The sequence below is a fragment of the Haliaeetus leucocephalus genome, unplaced genomic scaffold (assembly GCF_000737465.1).
Source record: "Haliaeetus leucocephalus isolate CR32 unplaced genomic scaffold, Haliaeetus_leucocephalus-4.0 Scaffold751, whole genome shotgun sequence".
In the NCBI taxonomy this organism is placed as follows: Eukaryota; Metazoa; Chordata; class Aves; order Accipitriformes; family Accipitridae; genus Haliaeetus; species Haliaeetus leucocephalus.
This window is the reverse complement of record NW_010973187.1, coordinates 6,721,285-6,742,250: the sequence shown is the minus strand read 5'-3', so window position 1 is coordinate 6,742,250 and position 20,966 is coordinate 6,721,285. Positions and strand designations below refer to the sequence as shown.

The following is a 20,966-nucleotide window of genomic DNA, read 5'->3' as shown; positions in this document are numbered from 1 at the left end:
TCTGAAATGCAATCAGAAGAGGTATTGTAAAGCATATTTTTGACACCATCTAGCCTAGCCTACACCTAAATGAGAGACTGGTGCCTCTTATGAATTAAACATAATTCTTGATTTATGTTCCATTACCCTTGTATCAAAAACCATAGTTTCAGAGCAATGTCACTGTGAATTCATTTAATGATATTGATGATACATCTAACACAGAGAATACAAAGTAACAAGCAGTGCAGAGCATGGTTTTATAAATCCCTCCTATAGAGCATTAGGCAATAAATAACAATCCATTAATTCATTCTAAGTTATGCTAAAATACTTAAACTACTTGTGCAGCAAATTATAAATACCTGCCACTTCTGGTAAAAATGTGAAACTTTTGACCAAGAAATTTTATCAAATCACATCATATATATCAGACTTCAGATTAACTGGGTTTGGATTAGACTTTCTTTCTTTAAAACAAGAAGCAAATTGCAAAGAAAATACTGCAGCTATGTTGTCCTCAACATTATATGAAGTCCAACAACACAGCGTGCCAAACTGCTTCCAGTACCTGCATTTCTGAATTATCCATCTGCTTCTACAAGTTGCTGACTTGACTGACTGTATAGGCATCTATCGCAACAGCTAGTATCCCAGGAGGGACGTTTCTGAATTATCCATCTGCTTCTACAAGTTACTGATTTGACTGCATAGGCAACTATCCCAAAAACTAGTAGCGCTGCTGCAGCTCTTCAACTAAATATGAAGACCCAGGTCCTGAGAGCTCACTCACTTTGAGTTATCAGCAGCACCTTAGCTGATGAGAAGATCTCATGTCACGTGTGTACACCAATACTCACACTATGCTTAGTGAGGCTCACTACTCATGCAGTATCATCCGTGCAATGTGATTTAAAATAGCAGAATCTGGTTAGGAAACATTTTCCTTAGGAAAATTAAAATAAGAAGACAATGAATGGTTAATTTACAAATCATCTGACATTAAAGATAGTTAAGAGTTGCTACGGTTGAGAGTCTTTGGCAGGGGAATGAGCTAATTTGTTTCTTATGGCCTACTTCCTAGTATTTTGGGGAACTTAATTTCAAATGTTGGCTTTTCTGCAATTACTCACCACGAGTTATATATCTTTTCGCCTGTGTCTGAGAAACAGTAAAACCACCTCCAGTTAAACTTATTGGCTATAAGTTTTTGAATCCTTAAGAGATCCAATTTCATATGCTGTACAATTTGTTAGGTAGCAACTGTAAAGATGCATTATGACCCTGTTGTGTAGGTCATGAGTAACAACCATGTAACAACCACAAAATAAGTTTGCTTCCCCAGGAACTGCAGCATAGTCCTGACATATGACCCTAACAGGGAAACCCCTCGCATAAAGTTGTGCACAAACATCTCTCCCTCCTTGCTGAATCTGCCAATGGCTACAGAGGACATGATCAGAGAAAAGTAAGTGTGCTAAAAGAGCAAGACTGTCAGCCTAAGAAATCTTGTTAATGGACCATGCACCCAACCATGCTGGCTGAAGCCCAAATATTGCTCTTTCAGGAGACTTAGCCTGGCTAGTCAAAAAAAGAGAAAAATAGTCTGATAATTTGTATGCCGTTGCACTCAGGGTGGACGTTTTATTCCTTCATAAGTCTATTAACACAAAGGACAAATTCTGCTGTTGAAAATCACAGCGAGAAAGCTGAGGGCTGAGGCTGAGTGCAGGAGATGGACACTGTGCCCATTTCATACATATTATGATAAAAGCTTTTCATGATCACTTTTTATCTTAGTTACCAAACAGTGCTTTAAAAAAAAAAAAGCTTCAATTAAAAAAAGCTTTAATTATTACAACAAGATCTGTGTCAAACCTTGGCTGGGCTTCCCCAAACTGTTTTGGCTCCTCTACCTCTGCTTTTCTCCCCAGTAAACCAGTGACCTCCAGTGCTAAGTTACCTCCTAATCTGACATTTTGACAGTGGAGATTTGAGGATTGCTACAGGCATAGACATGCCTGTAAAACTAAACTAAACAGCTCTGGACAAATAACGCAGTTGTCACTCAATGGTTTCTACTTTTTCCAAAATTTCTGTAGGCAGGGTGCTCACTTTCTGCACAAACTCCTTCTTCCCAGGCCTGGCTTAACCTGCACCCTCATGAGCTTCACTGTCTCACCACAAGCTCACTCCTCTTTTTTATTTCCCAGTTTGTTTTTTCTGTTCCCACCCATTTTTGTATTTCCCAAAATAATCCTAACTATTTGCCAACGGGAAACACAGTAAATGGTTCTTTCTAACTATCCCATCTGGAATTATATCTCCCATTTTAACTTTTCCTTTGAAAAGAAACCACTAGTATAACATTGTTTTAACTATGTTTTTAGAATAAAAATGTAATTATACTCTACATATATGAACTTCAATGTTAAAATTTAGCTTCATCTATCCATAATTGTGTATCAGTTGCTGGGAGACCAAAGATTATGCTACTCACTGTAGGTCTTCCCCTTGCTTTTTATTCGAACAACCTCCAACAGCCCTTTGCATACTAACAGCTGCATAGTACTTTTGCTCTTTAATTTGTTTCAGTGGTTGCATGAGCAGATTGAGGTCAGTATAATGCCCTCAAAATTCCTAGTGGCAAGCTGCTGGTGTTACGTACATTAAATCTGAGGTGGCCATAGCCCAGACTTCTTCACATAAAAAATACTGAGTCCGACACAGTTATCCAGGTTTGGCACAGGTTATTCTATACAAAAAGGAAATGTTCCCAGAGAAACACAGCAGCAGAAACTAATCTCATATATTGCAAGCATTAGATACAGGCAAAGCATCAGAAGTTCAGTCTGTAGAGACCAGGCTCAACTGTAAAATTAATCAAAATAAAGCTTTAAAATATAAAGATAAATATAGACTTCTTATACGAACAATGACAGCTCAAGTCAGTACTGGTTTTCTAGCTACCATCTCAGCTATATTTCCTAATTCTAACAAAACCCTGAAATTAAGTACTGCCAGCAGCAAAAGTTACACTTTTCATGTTTTGCCTTAGTAGACCAGCAATCACTCTGTAGCTGAAGACAGCTATTCTTAGTTTGATGCTATTTTGGTAACACTACCGCTGATTTAACTTCACCCACACAGACTCTCTGAATGCATAACTTCATCTAGGTGCAGCAGGCAGTCAACTTTCCGTGCTTGCATTCTCTGCGGTGTGCTGCCCAGCCCCAGCTGGAAGTGCTCTGGCCTTTGGCAAGTGTTTAGTGAGAGTAAACGTGCAGGAATGCATAGGCATGAAAGGTATTATTACACTGCTATTTGTTATGCTAATTTTGTTAAGGGTCTGTCAGAATTTCATTATAAACCATATTTTCAAGGGGCTCATAAATCAACCATAAAATGTATTCTGCACTAACACTTTCACATAAAGAATAAGTCCTAATAACATTATTTTGCAAATTTAAAGCAAAAAAAGAAACAAGGTTTATTAAAATTCTATTTATTAATTTTTCAAATATAATCTGAAATTTTAAAGATATTATTTAAGCACTGCTAAACAGAATAATGCAAAGCTTCCAGCACTGGCAAACACTGAGCTTCACTTACCCTATGATTTTGTTACTCTCTGGAAATCTAAGGAAACTCATGAAAACTTCATACACTTGGCTTAACATTCATGTTCTGGCTGAGGTTTGTACCCCTCCCTTTCCCTCTGTCACTGGGTGTTCAGTGCTCCTGAATCTACCAGCTAAACACCAAAATCTTCATGCAGCTGAGAGCCCCAAGACACGTGTCACAACCCTTGGAAGTCTGGGGCATGCGCAGCTCTGGACTGGCTCCCAGGTAAAAGGGATAATCCTTGGGAAGGGTTAACTACTCTGTCCTGGCTTTGGCACTTCCTGATAGCTCCAGCTGGGAATTCACATTCCAAGTCACATTCTGCACCAGAAAAGCCCTGCCGCCAAAAATGGGACAAAAAGCCAGCTTTGAAATCCATCTTAACTACCTACAGTACTAGACAGACACAGAATAAGAGTCATGAGTTGCCGAAACAAATAAACTACCTTTACCAAACTAACTACTGCAACTAAACTACCTTTACTGACAAATGTAATAGTTGTCCAATAGTCATCTATATCCCATTACACAACAACTGTCAACCTCAGAAATACTTGTTTCTGATTTATTTTTTTCTTTCCTTCTCCTAGTCCATGGGGACTTGTAGTCAAAAGTATTGCAGAGCTTTGAACATAGTCACAAACAGTAAACCTAGCTACTAGTTAGATCCCTAGTGGGTTACAAATCCACGACGGAAATATCCTTACAAATACAAGTAAACATTACTGACATATCCTAAATACTAGCAAGAGTGAGATCTTTTTTGTTATTTTTATTTCATTCAGCTAACACATACTAACTGATTTGTAGCCATAAAGTGTCCTCCTGAGATGCTTTGGTTTTGCATCACAACAAAGCATTAAAAGATCAACCCTTAAAAGCTTAACAACAAAAAAGGCCAAGTGCAATCTATATGCGCTGAAACTAATGACTTTTATGACAATCTACTTATCCACCACATCAGTCTGGCAATCTAATGCCTGAACTCCCAGAGTCTTAGTTTCTACAGGTTGTGCCATATGGCACTGCAAAGTTAGATTTAAATTTGGCTTCAATATCATAACAGTCATCTGTTTAAAGGCACAAATAAATCTACTAATAGATAAATGAGGAAGGTATTAATTTTCAGAAATTTAACATCAAACAATTTGCGCTTTTCTGAAGCATGCCTTACTCACAGGGACTGCTGTGCTCTGCCAGGATTGTGAAGTTCTTCACTATTGCCATGTATGTTGCTGCCATGGGAGAACTACAAATGAGCCACGTGAGAAGGAGAAAAGGCTGACATGGATGTTCTGTGCATTATTGGGGAGGGATTAAAAAATAGGAAATTTTATGTTAAAGAAAATGCCACACAGAAATATTTGCAAGACCACATTTCATATTCCCTAATAAATGGTACTGAAATCCTTGCATGGGCTAGAAAAAGTGAAATTATGTACTTCAGAGCAAAGACAGTGTCATCGTTGACTACAGATCTATTTGCCCTCCCCCCCATAAGAAATAAAGCCGACGTTCCTCATCTGTTAGCACAGAGAACTTCTTACAGTGCTAAACTAGTGGTTCCCCGTCAAGGGACACCTCACGTGGGTTTGCAAGTGAGGCGGGGGGGGGATTGGGAGTCCATTTCTTCCCTTCCCCTGGCAAACCAAGCTGACAATCTCTACTGGTGGAGGAGGCAGGAGCCACCAGACACTTGTTGCCTCCTGTCCAGATGGGCAGAGACCTCCCAGCAGTGACTGCTGCAGCCGGGCTAAGCTAGCAGGAGAGGGACATGAGCTACAGTCAACATTAGCTGATAGTGCAAAGACCAACTTGGAAGCAGAGCTGTCTTTTTCATCCCTTTACTCACTTGACTCTGGGACTCTTGTTTGCTGAGAACAACCAGAAAAAAAATAAGTCCCCTAACAAGTTAAAGGCTCCACAGAGTAAGAAACCCATTGCTCAAAGCCACTGGGAGACAAAACACCATTCTCTGAAGTAATGATGTTTACATCATGTTAAGTAACAACAGAGGTCCAGCTTCTTAGAACCTTTTTTGTGTGGAGGTCACTCCAAAATAGACTCCTTGAAACAAAAAAGACAACAATTTGCACATAGATAATTGGAACGATGACCTAATTGCCCACAGTATTTAAAACACAAAGCTCTGGCTAAAAACCTCGATGAACAGTGCCAGCTCCAGGAGCAAACGGACAGTAGCTCCAAAGCTGGACACTTCACCCAAAGGAAAGGTCAGCTCTCCCTGGCAAGCAGGAAAATACCCGAACAGATTTTGTGGCTGCTGGCAAGGTGAAGTGTCACAGCTGAAATGTTTGCCCTTGCAGACATCACAGTTGAAATTTCACATGACTTTCAGCATGACTCGAATGCCGCAAGGGGATCTGGTGGTATGTAGGGCACATGAGCCCTGGAAAGCAGCCCAGGGAGCTCCACTCCAGATACACCAGGGTGCCTCACCAAAAGTTTCCTAGGCATATGGACTCAGACACGTGTAGTTTCCACAGCCTGATGAAGGCAGAGGAACTCGCCCAAACTCCCAGAAGGGACACTGGTGTCCAACCAGTGATGCCCCTGCACATCTACCTCTCAACAATGTCCTGAATTCAGCTCCAAGCAAAGCGGCCTCAGTCACTTCAGTAAACCATGGATGTTAGTGACCCTTTCCTCCACCTTTTCAGTAACAAACCAAAAGCCAAAGCAGCAAGCCTGGAAACAGTCAATATAGACTCAATTCCCACCTTGATCCAAGGATCTCTTCACAGAGCAGGGCTTTTCCCCCTCGCTTATAAGTCAAAACCTTCCATTAAACCCTGGCACTGCACAGCTTCTTACAGCCAGAGGAAGGAGTCAGAAAAAAACACAAGGAAAAGCCCAGCAGATAGACAAGAGATCTGAGTTTTAATCCTTAATTCTTCCATGGGGATGGAGTCCATGTGTTTCTGCAGTTACCTGTTCCAGCCCACAGACTTCAGGACATCACGCCATGTCGTATGCAGCAGAGAGCTGAGCTCCAGCTTCTCCTAGTCCAGGATGGCTCCACGAAAAGCCACCTTCAGTAGTTAAGCTTTCTCCATCCACTACCTAAAGCTTATGTCGTGTGAGTTAATGAGCATAGCCACAGCCCAGACAGAACAGGTGCTACAACCTCCAAACCCAACTTCAATCCTGCAGATGCAGATCAGGTATCTCTGAGCCACAGTCACCAGCATGTCATGCTGTGACTGGGTTTACAGGCTTAGGCTACGTGACAGCACAGACCAAGCTTGGGGCAGGTATTCCCCAGGCACCTGAAATGGTGTTGGAAACCATGAAGAGACACATGTGACCCTTACCTGACATATTCAGTTCACAGGAGAGGATGTCCTCCTGGGGCTGGAAGCTGCATGGCTAGCTAAATTCTTCCATTTGCTAAGCTATGAAATCTCCATACTACCTTTATTCAGACAGGGAATTACTGACTATGTAACATCCTTTTCTGACTCAGTTTTGATTCCATAAAGACAGTTACTATATAATTAGCAAACTGAAAAATCCCTAATGTTAGTTGATGTTATTTATAGAGGATGAGCATTGCTTTCAATCTATTGTTTGAAGAGAATAAACCTTTCTAATAATTGTACAGGAACAGAAGCAGTTCTCCCAAATGCTATCTGATATGGCCCTCTGATTTATATGCACTTCAAATAGTTTTGGTTTGTTTTTTTTAAACTTCTGAACATGTCATTCTCCCTTTTAATTTTGGCAATCTTACAAATTCTAGGGAAGTTTCCCAGTACCTCACATGCTGTCACAGCATCTTCAAGCCATCTTTACAGCTCTTCCATCACATTTTGTGTAAAAAACTTTTAGCTCATCATTGCAACAGCTGGTAATGAAGATCTCTAGGCTTTCTTCTAATTGATAAAGAGAGAATGACAAATATTTTAAGTAGCCATTAAACTGTGCTAAATCAATGGTGATTTACACAGAATTTCTATAGGAGCATAGAGCACATCCACTTTAATATCAAGTGAGTTAATTGTGATCAATGATACTACAGCGGAAGGCAAATGAATTCTTAATGAGAAGAAACTTAGCATGTTACAAAAATAGAAGCTAACAAGAAACCTCTTTGCTGCATTTTTCTCATTACTTCATTAGTAACTACTACTATGTTAAAAAAACTAAAAAGAAAACATGAGTATTTTAAAGTCTTTTATAGATCAATCAATTTTACAAAACATAATAGGATTAAGAAAAAGGGTAAGTTTTTTTAACATTCATTTTTTCTCTACATTATTGGAAATTTATTTTAACAGGTGTTAGATTAATTAAAAAGTTATCATCACAGCATTCAGAGTTATTTTTTTAGCCACTGAATCCAAGACTGGAGACTTTATGGGTGTCCTTGTCTCACTTTTACAACCTCTTTTGTTTGACTTGTAGGTTTTAATGTGCATCATAACACCTCTCATCCTGCAGTAAGAAATTCTCTGGGGAACACTTGCAGAAAATAGGACATTGAGTCCATAATTAAAGTAATCTCTTCTCAGGCAGATGCTTCAGTTGGCTCTGTTATCATATATTACAAAAGGCATCTTGAGGCCTATAAAATGTGCAGCAAATGGCTTTGGAGATGAGAAACAGCAATTTTTCATCTAATTTTGATCCATAGACATGTAAGTACTGTATTGCCACTTTTTGGTATAGAGCCAAATAACTATTGTGGTTGTTGAAATAAGCTTGGCAATAACCAAAATTAAAGAGTACTCCAGCTTTTATCCTCAGTCAGGAAAGCCTTTTTCTAACCATCTTTGCACTTAGCAAATAAGCATGCCATCTCAAATATGCAAGTTAATGCCTACATCTGGATTTAGAAGAAAGGCTTTATGCAGCTTAACTCACCATACATATTCTCTCTCTATTTGCTTGTTAAAACCATCATTCAAATTATGGCCCTAACATCTTCACTACTTTGCAAAACAGTCTGTGATATTGATTGGAGGCGTTTCTACTGTTTATCTTTTGTATTTTAGGACATTGCTCTTTGAGTGTGTAAGTAGGTTCTGCAAAGTAATTTGTTCATATCAGTTATAATCCTTTGCATAAACACTAATGCTGATAGGAGCCGGGTGAGTTTATGGAGCATGTTTTTGCTTCCTGACTGCAACTGATATGTTGTACGTGTGCAAAATTTGACCTCAAAACTAGTGAAATACTGGAAAAAAAAGACAAAGAGATTGACTTTCCTCCATTATTCATTTCTTCAAACTTTCTATTTTAAACTCTTCCCTACTTGGGTGGGATATCATAGAGATTGCTGGAGAGCTGCTTCCTGTTTAAGACTTCAAAAATGCATTTTTCACAGAAAATGTCTCAAGTAAATGTACATTACTACTTGGGCTAAACAGCTTATGATGAGCCAAGAGGGATATTTAGAAGGCTGTAAAAGAAAATGTTCTATTTGTTACACTTCTAGTAAGAACTAAAAGATCCAAGCCACTTGAGAGCGATAAGGAAAACAATGCCACGTTAGGAAAACCCTATTTCATAATGTTATGGTGGTATTGTATCTGTAAAATACATGTTATGAGAACAGCCATTAATCGGCAACAAGAGCCAGAAAATGGCATGTGAAATGCTTCAATAATTTGCTCTTAAAATAAATTTTATTATTATTTGAATTAGTGTAGGATCGCCAAGCCTTCTCCTAGGTGGTAACTCTTCTGTATCACAACCAGAATGAAACAGAACTCTGAGAGCTGCTGTGATGATGACCCTGTCATTATGATGTTATTATGGCATCCACCATTACAACATCACTATTTCATCATTATCAGATCAGGTGCCACCCCAATACCTGTCTGAGACTTCTGTTCCCATGACCAAGCTGCTGCCCACCAGGAACTGCTGAGCAGCCGATGTGCGAAAGTTGGCTGGACCAAAGCCTCCTGCTGTGGTGCTGTCTCTGCCCCAAACAGCTCACGGGCCCACCGATATGTCACAGCTACAGTCCAACTAATCACACCTAGTAAGACGCAAGTAATGGAACACTTTAATACAGCCATCCTGGCCTTTTAACAGGGCTATTAAGGTAGATACGATGACTTTGGAAATGGATGCACCATTTATTAATTCTGGAAGTTAACGCTGCACTTCTCTCTCTCAGATCACGTTTTTTACTTCCACGCTAGACAGAAGTTTCCAATGCATTGCTGTACAGGCTACCAATAGACACCTGCTAAAATCTGATGGCTCTCTCGTCACACAGATGGACCCCACGTGGGCTACTGCCCAAAAGGACCACATTGCCATGGTAGAGGAGGGAGGGCGCTCACCTAGGGGTGGCTGTGTGCATCTGATCATGCTGATCATGGTGCCATTTATCAAGCGATTTTCAAAAAGGGTGTATTCCAGGCCGTAAGAGAAAAGGAGACAAGACAGATGTGCCATACTGGATTCAGGAAGGAGTTTCCCATTCAGGAATTACTTCCATTTTTCCAGAGGACAAACAGTGCAAGACAGAGAAGAAAAAGGGAGAGACCTATAAAAAGATTCTGGTTTCAACCTCTCTAATGTCAAGAATGGAAGAAAAACAAAGCAAAGGAATTATTATTAACTATTTCATTTACCTCTCTATATTTTCTCTTTTATGTGCCAAATGGTGATTGTGTTGGCTGACGGGATGCTTACTCCCTTTTCAGGTTTGGTTCGGGTTTGGTTTGTTTGGTGGTTTTTTTCTTTTTTTTATTACCTGCAGATGACAAAGAGGAGCCTGGCAACTGCAGGAATATCCCAGTTAGCCCGTGTGGTTTTTCTGGATAATGGATTCAGACCCTCGGCCCTCTGAAAGCTAAGTTGAGGGACCAGGGCTGGGGAGAGGCTGGGAGGAAGGGACGAAGCTGGGAATTGCAGGAAGGGGTTTTAAAGTTAGTGCAGGAGAGAGGGCTGTCCCAAAGCAGTCCCCTTTGCGCAGGCGAAGGGAGCGGGTTGCTTTTCAGCACGAGACCTGTGTGTGCCGGGCAGGGCAGTTCCAGCCTGTGTCCGCGGTGGTGTGTAGTTCTGACCCCTTGCAGAAACCTCTGCAAGCTTTGGAGCTCTCTTGACCTTAGGGGTCTTTGGCTCTGGAGGACAGAGTTCATGAACATATATAGACCACAATATGATCATGTACAGACCACTGCATATAAGCAATGTTTGTATTCTGAATGATATCAAAAGAATTAACTGTCATGTGTGACTACTGTAAAAAAATCAGATAAAGACACATACTATCAAATATTTTCCTAGTATAATTCCATTCTGATGACATTTGTATAATGTATATACTGAGGTTATAGAAGGATTATTGTATTTTATTATTTATTCTGTAATGTTTTATATATAATACTATTATAATATTTTATAATTTATAATTATAAATAGATTGAATTATATTTCATTCTATATCCACAGATAAGAATTATCTAAATATTAATTACAGATTTGAGTTTCTCAAACTGAGAAGGTAGGGATACACCCTATTGTTAAGTACAGTTTAAACAATAATTGAGACATGTTTTAGAGTTCACTCTGTCAGCTAGCTTGAGATCATGGTCATTCTGAATACTCAAATCCAAATTTTCCCAGCATGTGGGCAGCAAAAGCTGATCTAACATTTTTTATATCTTCAAGTATAGGGCTTCTTTCATTTTTGTTTTTAAACTTTTGCTAGAACTAGATGTGAGGAGACTATCGTAGTACAGAAAAAGGGAGAATTTTTTTTTGTCTTATTGGATTTTCACATTCATCATATCCAAGTTTTCACATTTTATACACATACATGAAGACTTGCTGAATATTACTGCATGTCTACATAATACTTTGTAGATCACTCTATTATAGTTCATCCAAACAAACAAGGTGAGGAAAGTTAATTTGAACTGAGAATACAGACAGAGCATCCTTGTATGTCCTCAGCTGTGTACACAAACAAAGCAAAATTTCAAACAAGTAACCTGAAGGCATGAATTTTAAAAAATACAAAAAGTGTTGTCTGTGCCCTGATGACAGCATGGACACGCATGATTGCTCTGCTGGATCAAGGCCAGTGCTCAGCATCCTGCAGTATTGAGCTCTTCACAAAGTTATTTAGTAATAGTCCCTTGCAAGAAGTGCTTCCCAAAGAAGTATAAAGACAATACACTTATCTCAAACTCATTCATGCACTGGACACTTCTTGTATTATCTACTTGAGAGGTGGCATTGAAATGATCAGACTCTCTCAGTCAACCCAGGGGACATTCCACAGCTACAAAGGGCTTCAATGCAGACACAGTGTCCAGTCGTATGGGCTTGTCTGCAGTACTGAAATTCAGCTTCCTAAAACATCTCTTACAATTGTCCTCTGCCTTTGCCTGTACTCGTGTTTTTATGCACTATATGTTCACCCCTATAGAATGGTTCCATGTATGTTTATTGCTCACTTTTCATATAACCAACGTTTCCAAAAGAATTCACAAAAACTGTTTTGTGCCTATTTCATTAAGCATACTTCTTCTAGGCTGTCATTTTGATGGGTTTATTATTGATCAATTATTAGCAGCCAGAAGATATTTCATTCAATTCCTCTGTTACACAGGAAAACCTTCTAGTGGAAGCAAACTGATGGGAGCGTGTGTAATATATTTTATAGTCTAGTCATGTTTTCAAAATTAAGCCATCTTGAGAAAAGGGAACGACAAAGCGTGTCTTTGAATGAAACAAAGATTTATGTTGTTGATGAACTAAAACATGCTCTCAAAAATAACCCTGAAGTTAAATTTCAGAGAGAAAAAAACAAAGTTCAAGAGTGAATTTTAAACACAACTACTGATAACTGTACTGTGGATTGTGAATTGATGGCCTCATGCACAAAATAATGGGTACATTGCTTAGAAAGGGAAGAAAGTAAAATCTAATTTCTGCTTCTAGAATTGCCAAATGAACATATGTAAGAAGGTAAGTAATTCTCACCATGATTGTTTTATTATTTAGATAATACCAGTAGAAAATGACTGAATTTCATTTTATTTCATGCAGGAGGAGCCAGAGTCCTATATGGAACCACGCCAAAATCTTAACAGAGTAGCCAAAGGCTATATTGAGCTGCCTTCTGCTATCATACATTACCAGTATGTGATACATTAAATTCGTATCATACAAAGAAAATAAACCATCCTAATATTGTACCATCTTGCAGTTTCTATTCTGGCATTACACAATGTTGATGAAAATAGCATTTTATGGTTTTTGCTCATCTTTTGAATTAAGTCCAACTAACTTATCAATAGAGTTTTCATGTGCTTTTATTTTTAGTAAATGTTCACATACCCATTCTTCCTAGCTTTGTTGGTTCTGCTTTTCTTGCACCTACACAGTATGAGAAGCCTAAAATAGCAAATGGCCCATTGTCTGCAAACTTGGAGAAAATGTGAAAACTGAATATTCCTCTCATTAAACTGGGCTTTTAGTAGGAGTATCAGAGATCTGAGAGAATATTAAACAACAGGTTTTACCTCCAAGGAAAAAAGGAAAAAAAATTGCAAGATTTTATGAACTTTACAAAGTTGCCTCTTTTATTCATACCCTTCAGCAGATTTCAACTGTCAAGCAGCCTGCTCATTGGAAATTCTTGACGCAGACAAAACTACTGACTGTTGAGGGTGGTGGGCATGAAAAATTTGTTTTCTTAATTTGGCACAAGGTGCTTATGTTTAGGCAGCTGAGTCTGGGTGGGATTCAGGTCCAGATTTTAAAAAGCTTAAAATAGGTGCCTTTATAAAGGTCTACATGGGAGCTAGGAAGCTAGTGATCCATTTTGGTCAGTGGAGACCTAGGGCTTGATTCAGCTGTCTAAATATATCTAAAATAACTTGGAATGTCCTAAGGAAACTAGTAGAGCTACAGAGACCTTCTAGACCTGCAGGTACCTCTTTCTAGATGTAGAGCTGAATGTCAGGCCCTAGATGTCTATGGAACCAGACTGCACCCCCATTAACTCTCAAGGGAGTTACAGACACACGGCTCATACATAAATACCTACCTGGAGATATCTACATATCCTTTCTCCAGTTGAAAACAACTGAAAATCCTTTTGAGGAGTGGAAAATCAGGTGCAACCAGTTTCTATCCTCCCTCACAGTTTTCTTCCTTTGCTCTGAACTTTTTTGAATACTCACCATCACAGTACACTTTGTGCTACCATCTTCTGCTAGCAAACTTTCTGAAAACACCCAGAATTCCTCATTGGTCATCTCTGTTTGCTTTATCACCACACAAAATAGAGGAAACTCAGACAAAACTAATAGACAAGCTAAATCTAATTCTGCACAGTCCGTTGAGTCTATGCTGCTTGGGGTCCTACTTAGAGAAGCCACAATGATTCCATGCACAGTGTTTGCATTTCACTGGAAAATTAACAAACACAGAAGATGAAGGAGGTAATCTGGGCACCACATCAAAATGGGACATGAGAGCAGAGCCAAGATCTTAATAAATATTGGCTCATGATTTTCAGAATGTTACACATAATGCTGATTGACGGTACAACAATGCCTCTACCCAGGGAAGTGGAAAACCAAGTAAAAGAGTAATTTTTCTTCATAGTTCCACTGAACTGGCACACCAACAAGGAACAATTACTGATGATTTTTTTTTCCACAAGGCATAATTTATAAGCAATATGGAAAAATAAAATGACTGCAACACTGGGCTAATGTCGGAACTACCCTGACTGTAAACAAGGACTGTATCTTATTTGGTGCCTGTACAACCCTTGTCTCAAACAGGGTCCACACCAATACCAAAAAGAGTGGTAAGAAATATCCTGTTTCACCCTGACTTTGCAATAAAGAGTAGGAAGAGAAGGGCAGCACTTAACAGGGAGCTGGTGCTTCACAGAACCCCAAAGCTAAGGCTGTCTATACATGTGCGTTATGACACATTCTCCAACCGACTGCAAAGATTGCAAATCATAGCAACAACTAGGATGCTACGAACAACAATGTATTTAATTGTACAATTCTGTTTCACCATAAGAACATGAGGGATAAAAACTTACATGACCATATAAATATAAGTTGGGTGATTATATATAAATACAAGGGACCTAAGGGACCTCAGTTCTGATATTTGCTATTTTCTGTTTACTTTCCAGTTTTAATATTTGTATGTATTATAATTGTGTATAGAGTAAACATAATTGTGTACTTAATCTTGAAGATAATCCTCTGTATTTGTTTCAAGCAAATGAAAACAAACAGTAAACAGTGTCTTAAATGATGGTTTAGCTAAGTGGTTTACCAGGGGAATGTGGTTCCTTCAGACAATATAGCCCTTTCCCACCCTGGCTAGAGGACTAATATAGCAAACCACGTAATCTTCTTGGATGTTTATTCAATATTTCCATAATTATTATCATAGGTTTTCTATAAATGCTTTAAATAGGTAACCAAGCCTCTAAATCACAGTCTTTATGTTCTGCAGTGTTTGCACAGCATGATATTCAAGTTCATATATTAACACAGTTGCCAGTTCCTAGAAACAGGCTTAAACACATGGGCATGAAGAGACCAGTTCTGGAACAGGGTACTTTAAATTTCCCAGAAAGGAGTTGTATCATTAGGTGATTATGGGAAAAGCCATACTCTCAGTGAAAAACACATCTCCTTTCTTGAAAGTTTTTCAGTAGTTCAGCTGTCTGCCTCAGCATTCAGTCCCAAACTTCAGAAGCGATGTGGCAGTGCCGTGCCTCAGCAACCACTGCTGTCTTACCTCTGTCTTCATAGGGGGACACCACCACAGCTATTCCTGTTCCCTTTTAGCCATTTGCACTATAAGCTGTGCTAATTAGTGTCGAATAATATATGATTGGGCCTTTTAGTACTTGCAAAGACTTCTCAAAGTACAGAATTTTAAGATCAGTTGTGATGGGTCACATCTCCTACACGGGTTATTAGACACTCCTTACAGACTCAGGCAGACAGCATTACAGAAGTCCAGTCCACTATTAATAGAGGTTAGAGTGAATATATGTATAGACACAATCATTATTATAAGACAGCTGTTCAACAACTAGCAAAAATGGCTATATTAGAAAAATACTTATTTTCCAAAGTAATTTCTATAGCAACCTATTCTATCTAATACAGTAACTCAAACTTCTGCAATAAACGATGCTGATGATCAAGACACAATATGCTTTTGCAATTTAGGTCAGCTTTATCACTTTTACATACTAGTAAGTTAAGCCATCTATAAAACAACAGGCTTAACAACCTAAGATGTAACCCAGCATACCACCCTGCTTAACAGCCATTATTATCTGCCCGACCGGCTGAGCTTTAACTAGGTTAGCATGAGCTTAAAGCAGAAATTACAAACAGTGAAACGTAGCTGAAGGATTATGAAGACAATGTTTTACAAATTTGCACACAATCAGAGAAATCACTTGTTAGTGTAAAGGAAGACCTACTATTTTTTGGTGGTAAAGAGCATTTACAGATCCTGGCAACTTGCTTAGGAGCCCCTGGTGCTTAATACCTGTTTAAAATAGTCCTAAGTTACTGCTAAGAAAGCTATTCTGCAATAAATGATGCATTTTAGCTTTTATTTCCTCAACTCATCTGGAGGTATCTACGGTGAAAAAACACTAAAGGATTACACAGAGATGTAGTACAGGGACACCAGCAGGTTTCTGTGTTTCTCTTACAAGTATATTTTATAAAAGGGTACTTCTAAATATTTATTAGCCATAATAAAGTACTTTGACCAAAAAAAGAAAAAAAGAAGAAGCAGCAACAGTTTGCACATGGTTGGTGTAAAAAAAAAATGGCTATTACTTGATATTGCATAGAAGCAGGTTGGCTCCAGCCACCTTCCCCCATGGAGCGCAGGGTTCTGCACCACCCCTTGCCCCAGTGAAACAGGGGAGGAGGCTTGCTGTGTGAAATGCTGAGCCAAGGAAACGTTCGTATCTCTATCAGGCAACATTATACTCAGACCTGGCAGTGACACAGCGCTGTGTGCAATGGAAATAACTGGACTACATCAAATTGTAAAAATGAGGAATCTTCCAGCGGGGAAGGAAAGAAACTGAGTGCTGTGCTGGCAAGCTGCTGTACAATGTGTGAATCCCAGTTTGCTGCATCCCTGCATCTCCCATCCCCAGGAATAAGCCCATCTTCCTTGCAGGAGTCCCCTGTGGAACTGAGCCCCACATCCCTCCCCACAGCATTCCCAGTTTCCCTCATCCCAGAGGATGAAAGCTTTGCTAGCTCTCCTTTCCTGCAACAGCAGCAGTACTTTGGATGTCCACCACTGGCTGTTTTAGTAAACCAAACGTGGCCAGGAGCCATCCTCCTTAGCCACACCTGGGAAATGCATGGTGGGCTGGTAGCTGGAAACTGCCAAATTTATGTCAGGAAAATTTCTGGCAGTTTATAGACAAGCATGCTTTAGCAGGCAGGACTGTTGCTGGGAATATCCGAATTTACTGGTATAAATTCTCTACCTGGCTGCTGATTTTTATGAAACTAAGTATCTTGACATCTCAACCCCTTTGTCACATTTCGTTACTAATGGGTACAAGAGCTACAGGGGAGGACAGACTGACAGCATCACCACACAAATCTTGTTTCTTAGGGGTTCAGTCTCTTCCAGGACTGAGCTCCAAAAGAGCACACCAAAAAGCATGGATGAAGTGAACAGGAATTTTGCGCCTGATGTCTATAGGGACATGACTTCACTGTGTCATGTCCATGCTCCCAGTGGAAGCCAGATCAGGTCAATATTACGTGCAGTTAATAAATGCTAGCCGTGCACTGGCCTGTGGGAGATTTGCCTGGTGGACTTTGTCCAGTTCCTTCCAAGAATTGTCCAGGGAGATGTATCAACACTGCAAAAATCACACGCCAAAGCTAGTGCTAATTAATAACTTCATTATCCATCTCCACAGAGTTCAAAGACTAATGAGCTGATCTGAATCACAAACGTATTGGCAACAAACAGTGTAGGAAGCTCTTCCCTATACTGCAGTGTTGTCAGAGTCTATAAATTCAGGTACCTTTTGTAAATATTTTTAATTTATATTAAATTAAACTTTAATTAAAATTAATTTATTTTAAATTTAAACTAGACTGGTAGTTAGTCTCAAGTGTTAAAAAATCTTGTTTAAGTTAATTATTTGCTATAGAGGAGCAAATGAAGATGAAGAAGGTAGAGCCAACTCTGGAAATCCTGAAGTCAGAGAACTGGGTAAGGCAGGCAGACTAACACCACACCAAAAAAATAGCTTTGTTTACTCCAACCTGTGATTTAGTATGCAGGCGAAACGCAGCTGAAGCAAGGAAGCATGGGCAGCTGAAATAAAAATGAGGAGGAGGATTAGAGGTAAAACATATCCCTCTTCCCTTCATTTCCTTCAAGGGATGATCACATTTACCCAGAAGTCCTGCAGCCAAGTGGGATCCTGGAGTAAACACCGACTTCAGAGAAGCTGAGCCTTTCCACTCTCGTCTGAATTTGTCCTACAGGACACCAAACTGATAAAACTGCATCGTTTTGCTCATCCTCAAAGACAAACAAGTACCAGCCACAGAGTGTCCTTATACCATGGGGTGAGGCAGTCAGTAAAGCCACTGAGACTGACGGACACCCGGGCCAGGGACCCTGGGAGCAGCTGCACTGCTGGACTTGTCAGTGCAGAAGCAGACCTCTCAGCCCTGCCAGTTTCATGGACAACAAGGAAAGACAGTTTTGGTGTCTCTGCACCCGGACTGCTGACATACATAGGTGTACATCCATGCTGCAAATTACATAGTCAAGAATAAATTCAGATTTCTGCTATGTATGTTCTGCACACTGCAGCATGGCTAAGGACTTTACTAACATAGTGCAAACACCACCATTTTTGAAGAGGTGCTAATGCTGAAGTGGTGCATTATGGCTTATACAAACAGGGAATTACAGGTTGGATTTCCAAAATTGTTTGGTGCCGACCTAACTCTGTTTCTACTGAAGTCCAATGACGAACCTTCCATTGATTTCAAGATAGGCAAGCACTCATTGCCTTAGAAAATGTCCCTTTAATTTCACTTAAATGGGAATCGGCAGTCATAGTAGTATTTGTATTTCTATAGAGCTATTTGTCAGCTCTTCAACAATGACAAACATGAACAAAAACAACCAATTCAAAACCATTGAAAAAAAAAATCAGTCACAGGAAAATTAATAACTGTTTATAAACTGACCTCAAAACTCGCAATGGAAGGTCACATCTCAGATAAATAAATACATTCACAGTCACTGTGCAAGCTAGGACCAACAATTATTTCTTGAATACCAGGAAAAACAAAAGTCCGAGAAAGAAAGGGAGTAAGCAAGAGTATGCAGAGAAAATGCACTTCTCATATCTCATTTTTCTCAGGCAGCTCAAAGAACAAAATTTAGCTGCTACAACTTGATCAACAAAGGAAACTACTTTTAGAGAGAAATTAAAGGAAGGATAGAATTCACAGATTTTCCACAGAAAAAACATAGCTGACAGATTTCCTTGAGTTATATAAAACTATTTTATGAGGCTAACTTTTCTGACACAGAATTTAAGTAAAACAGTGACAATATTTCCTCAAATATTTCATCAAATTTGTCTTTTGTCAAATAGTGAATGGGAATCTTAAATATTGTAAACAGCTTCTCTGGTACATTCTAGAAGCTAATGAGAAACAAATACATTCTCAGAAGTTAGTTACCACTCATCAAAACTAATTTTTTTCCCCAATTTATTGTTAGACATTTAGAAGAAAAAGAGAGCTAGAAATAAAAATGTCTTGACATTGTCATTGCAGCTAATAAATAACATACCGTAATAGTATAGGCAAAAAAAAAATGCATTATGTAGGAAAAGGAAAATATCAACAACACAGATCAATCAATCAACAGGTACTGTGTTCACCATCAGCAACTTATGTTCTCAAAAAAGCCAGTCACTTTTTACTTTTTACAAGGTGTTAAACACTAAAACAACCTGATTTTCTGGGGCACTTACCTGCAAATTCCCGGTATAGATAGAAAGGGAATAATACTCAGAAGAGGATTTGTTTTGCCAAACAGGACAGTCACAGGAACACAGAAAATGTCTCGCACACTGAAATGTTGCAACTGTTTACTTATCTAATTAGGGAGCAGCCTGACATTTTTCCTACGAATGGGTCAAACTTGAAAAATTTTCTACTTTCAACTCCATTCTAGGTGTGTTTTCTCTCTCAGATCTGATCTAGCAAAATTTTGGGACAAATAATTAGAAATTACTTTAAGGTAAAACATAGTAATATATATTCTAATAATTCACATTAAGCTGTGTATTTTGTTAGCGCTTTATATGGTACTAAATCATCATATGATGACTTCGGTCTTTAAAACAAATTACCAAAAAACCCTGTAAGAATAACCTCGTGTTTTTCTTCCAGGTTGTAAACTAGCTGAATTAAGTAGAAGTTAAAAGTGTTTATTATAAGGAACAGTAAATACCTGAGTATGGCTACTCTTGAATACTTGTATTTTGTGTTGATGCTTACAATCTGAGTAATACATCTGCGTGATGTTCTAACTCTTATTAAATGCAACAGATAAAAAATTAAGTCAATGCAAACGTGATGTATACTTAAAAAAATCAATTATATGATTAATAACTAAGAGGAATCAATTTCTATTGAAAAGCTAGGCTTGATGCACTTGTACACCATTTCTCTGATGGTATGCTACATTACAAAACACTATCTCCTTCCAACAGGCTTTGAAATATAAAGCCCTAATGAGCACAGAAACTTTTCAGCTAGGAAGAACTCAGTATTCTTATTAAAATCTACACTTTGCAGAACTGACTCCTTAATCCATAAGGTCCTAGTGCAAGCAGGTTAGATCATTTCATTATCTCCAAAGTGACTGATTATCTTCTCAGAGGCATTGCGTGTATACGTACATGAAGTTGACACAGCCTGTCCCCGCAGGTGGAGCAATCCAAACAAAACTGAGGTTTGTAGTTGGGAGATGGCTCACGTGCGATGCAACCACACTGCACATAAACTGGTTTCCAAACTGGTGGTCAGACATAATTCCTATGAGAAAGACACAAGGGAGATAAACAGCAAGATGTTAATGGCTTATTACAGGGTGCTAACAGACCAAGAAATACATCTGCCATGTGTTTCATCATGGCAACACAGAGTGAAAAAACCAAACAAGACTATACCACTGAGTAATTAGAATTAATGACATTGAAAACACTGGAGCTGGCCTTTGCTTAAGCCAAGGCTGACTTTGTATTTACTACAAGGCTCAATATATTTATTGCTGTTCTTCAT

General features: G+C 39.0%; 1 protein-coding gene across 1 annotated transcript in view; it reads right to left on the bottom strand.

Moving 5' to 3' along the window:
• RELN (reelin) overlaps positions 1–20,966 on the bottom strand; it is a 320,676-nt gene that overhangs the window by 197,176 nt on the left and 102,534 nt on the right. Inside the window, exon 4 of the mRNA XM_010581098.1 lies at positions 20,585–20,720. Coding sequence (XP_010579400.1) covers positions 20,585–20,720 — 136 coding nt within the window. The remainder of the gene's footprint in view (positions 1–20,584; positions 20,721–20,966) is intronic.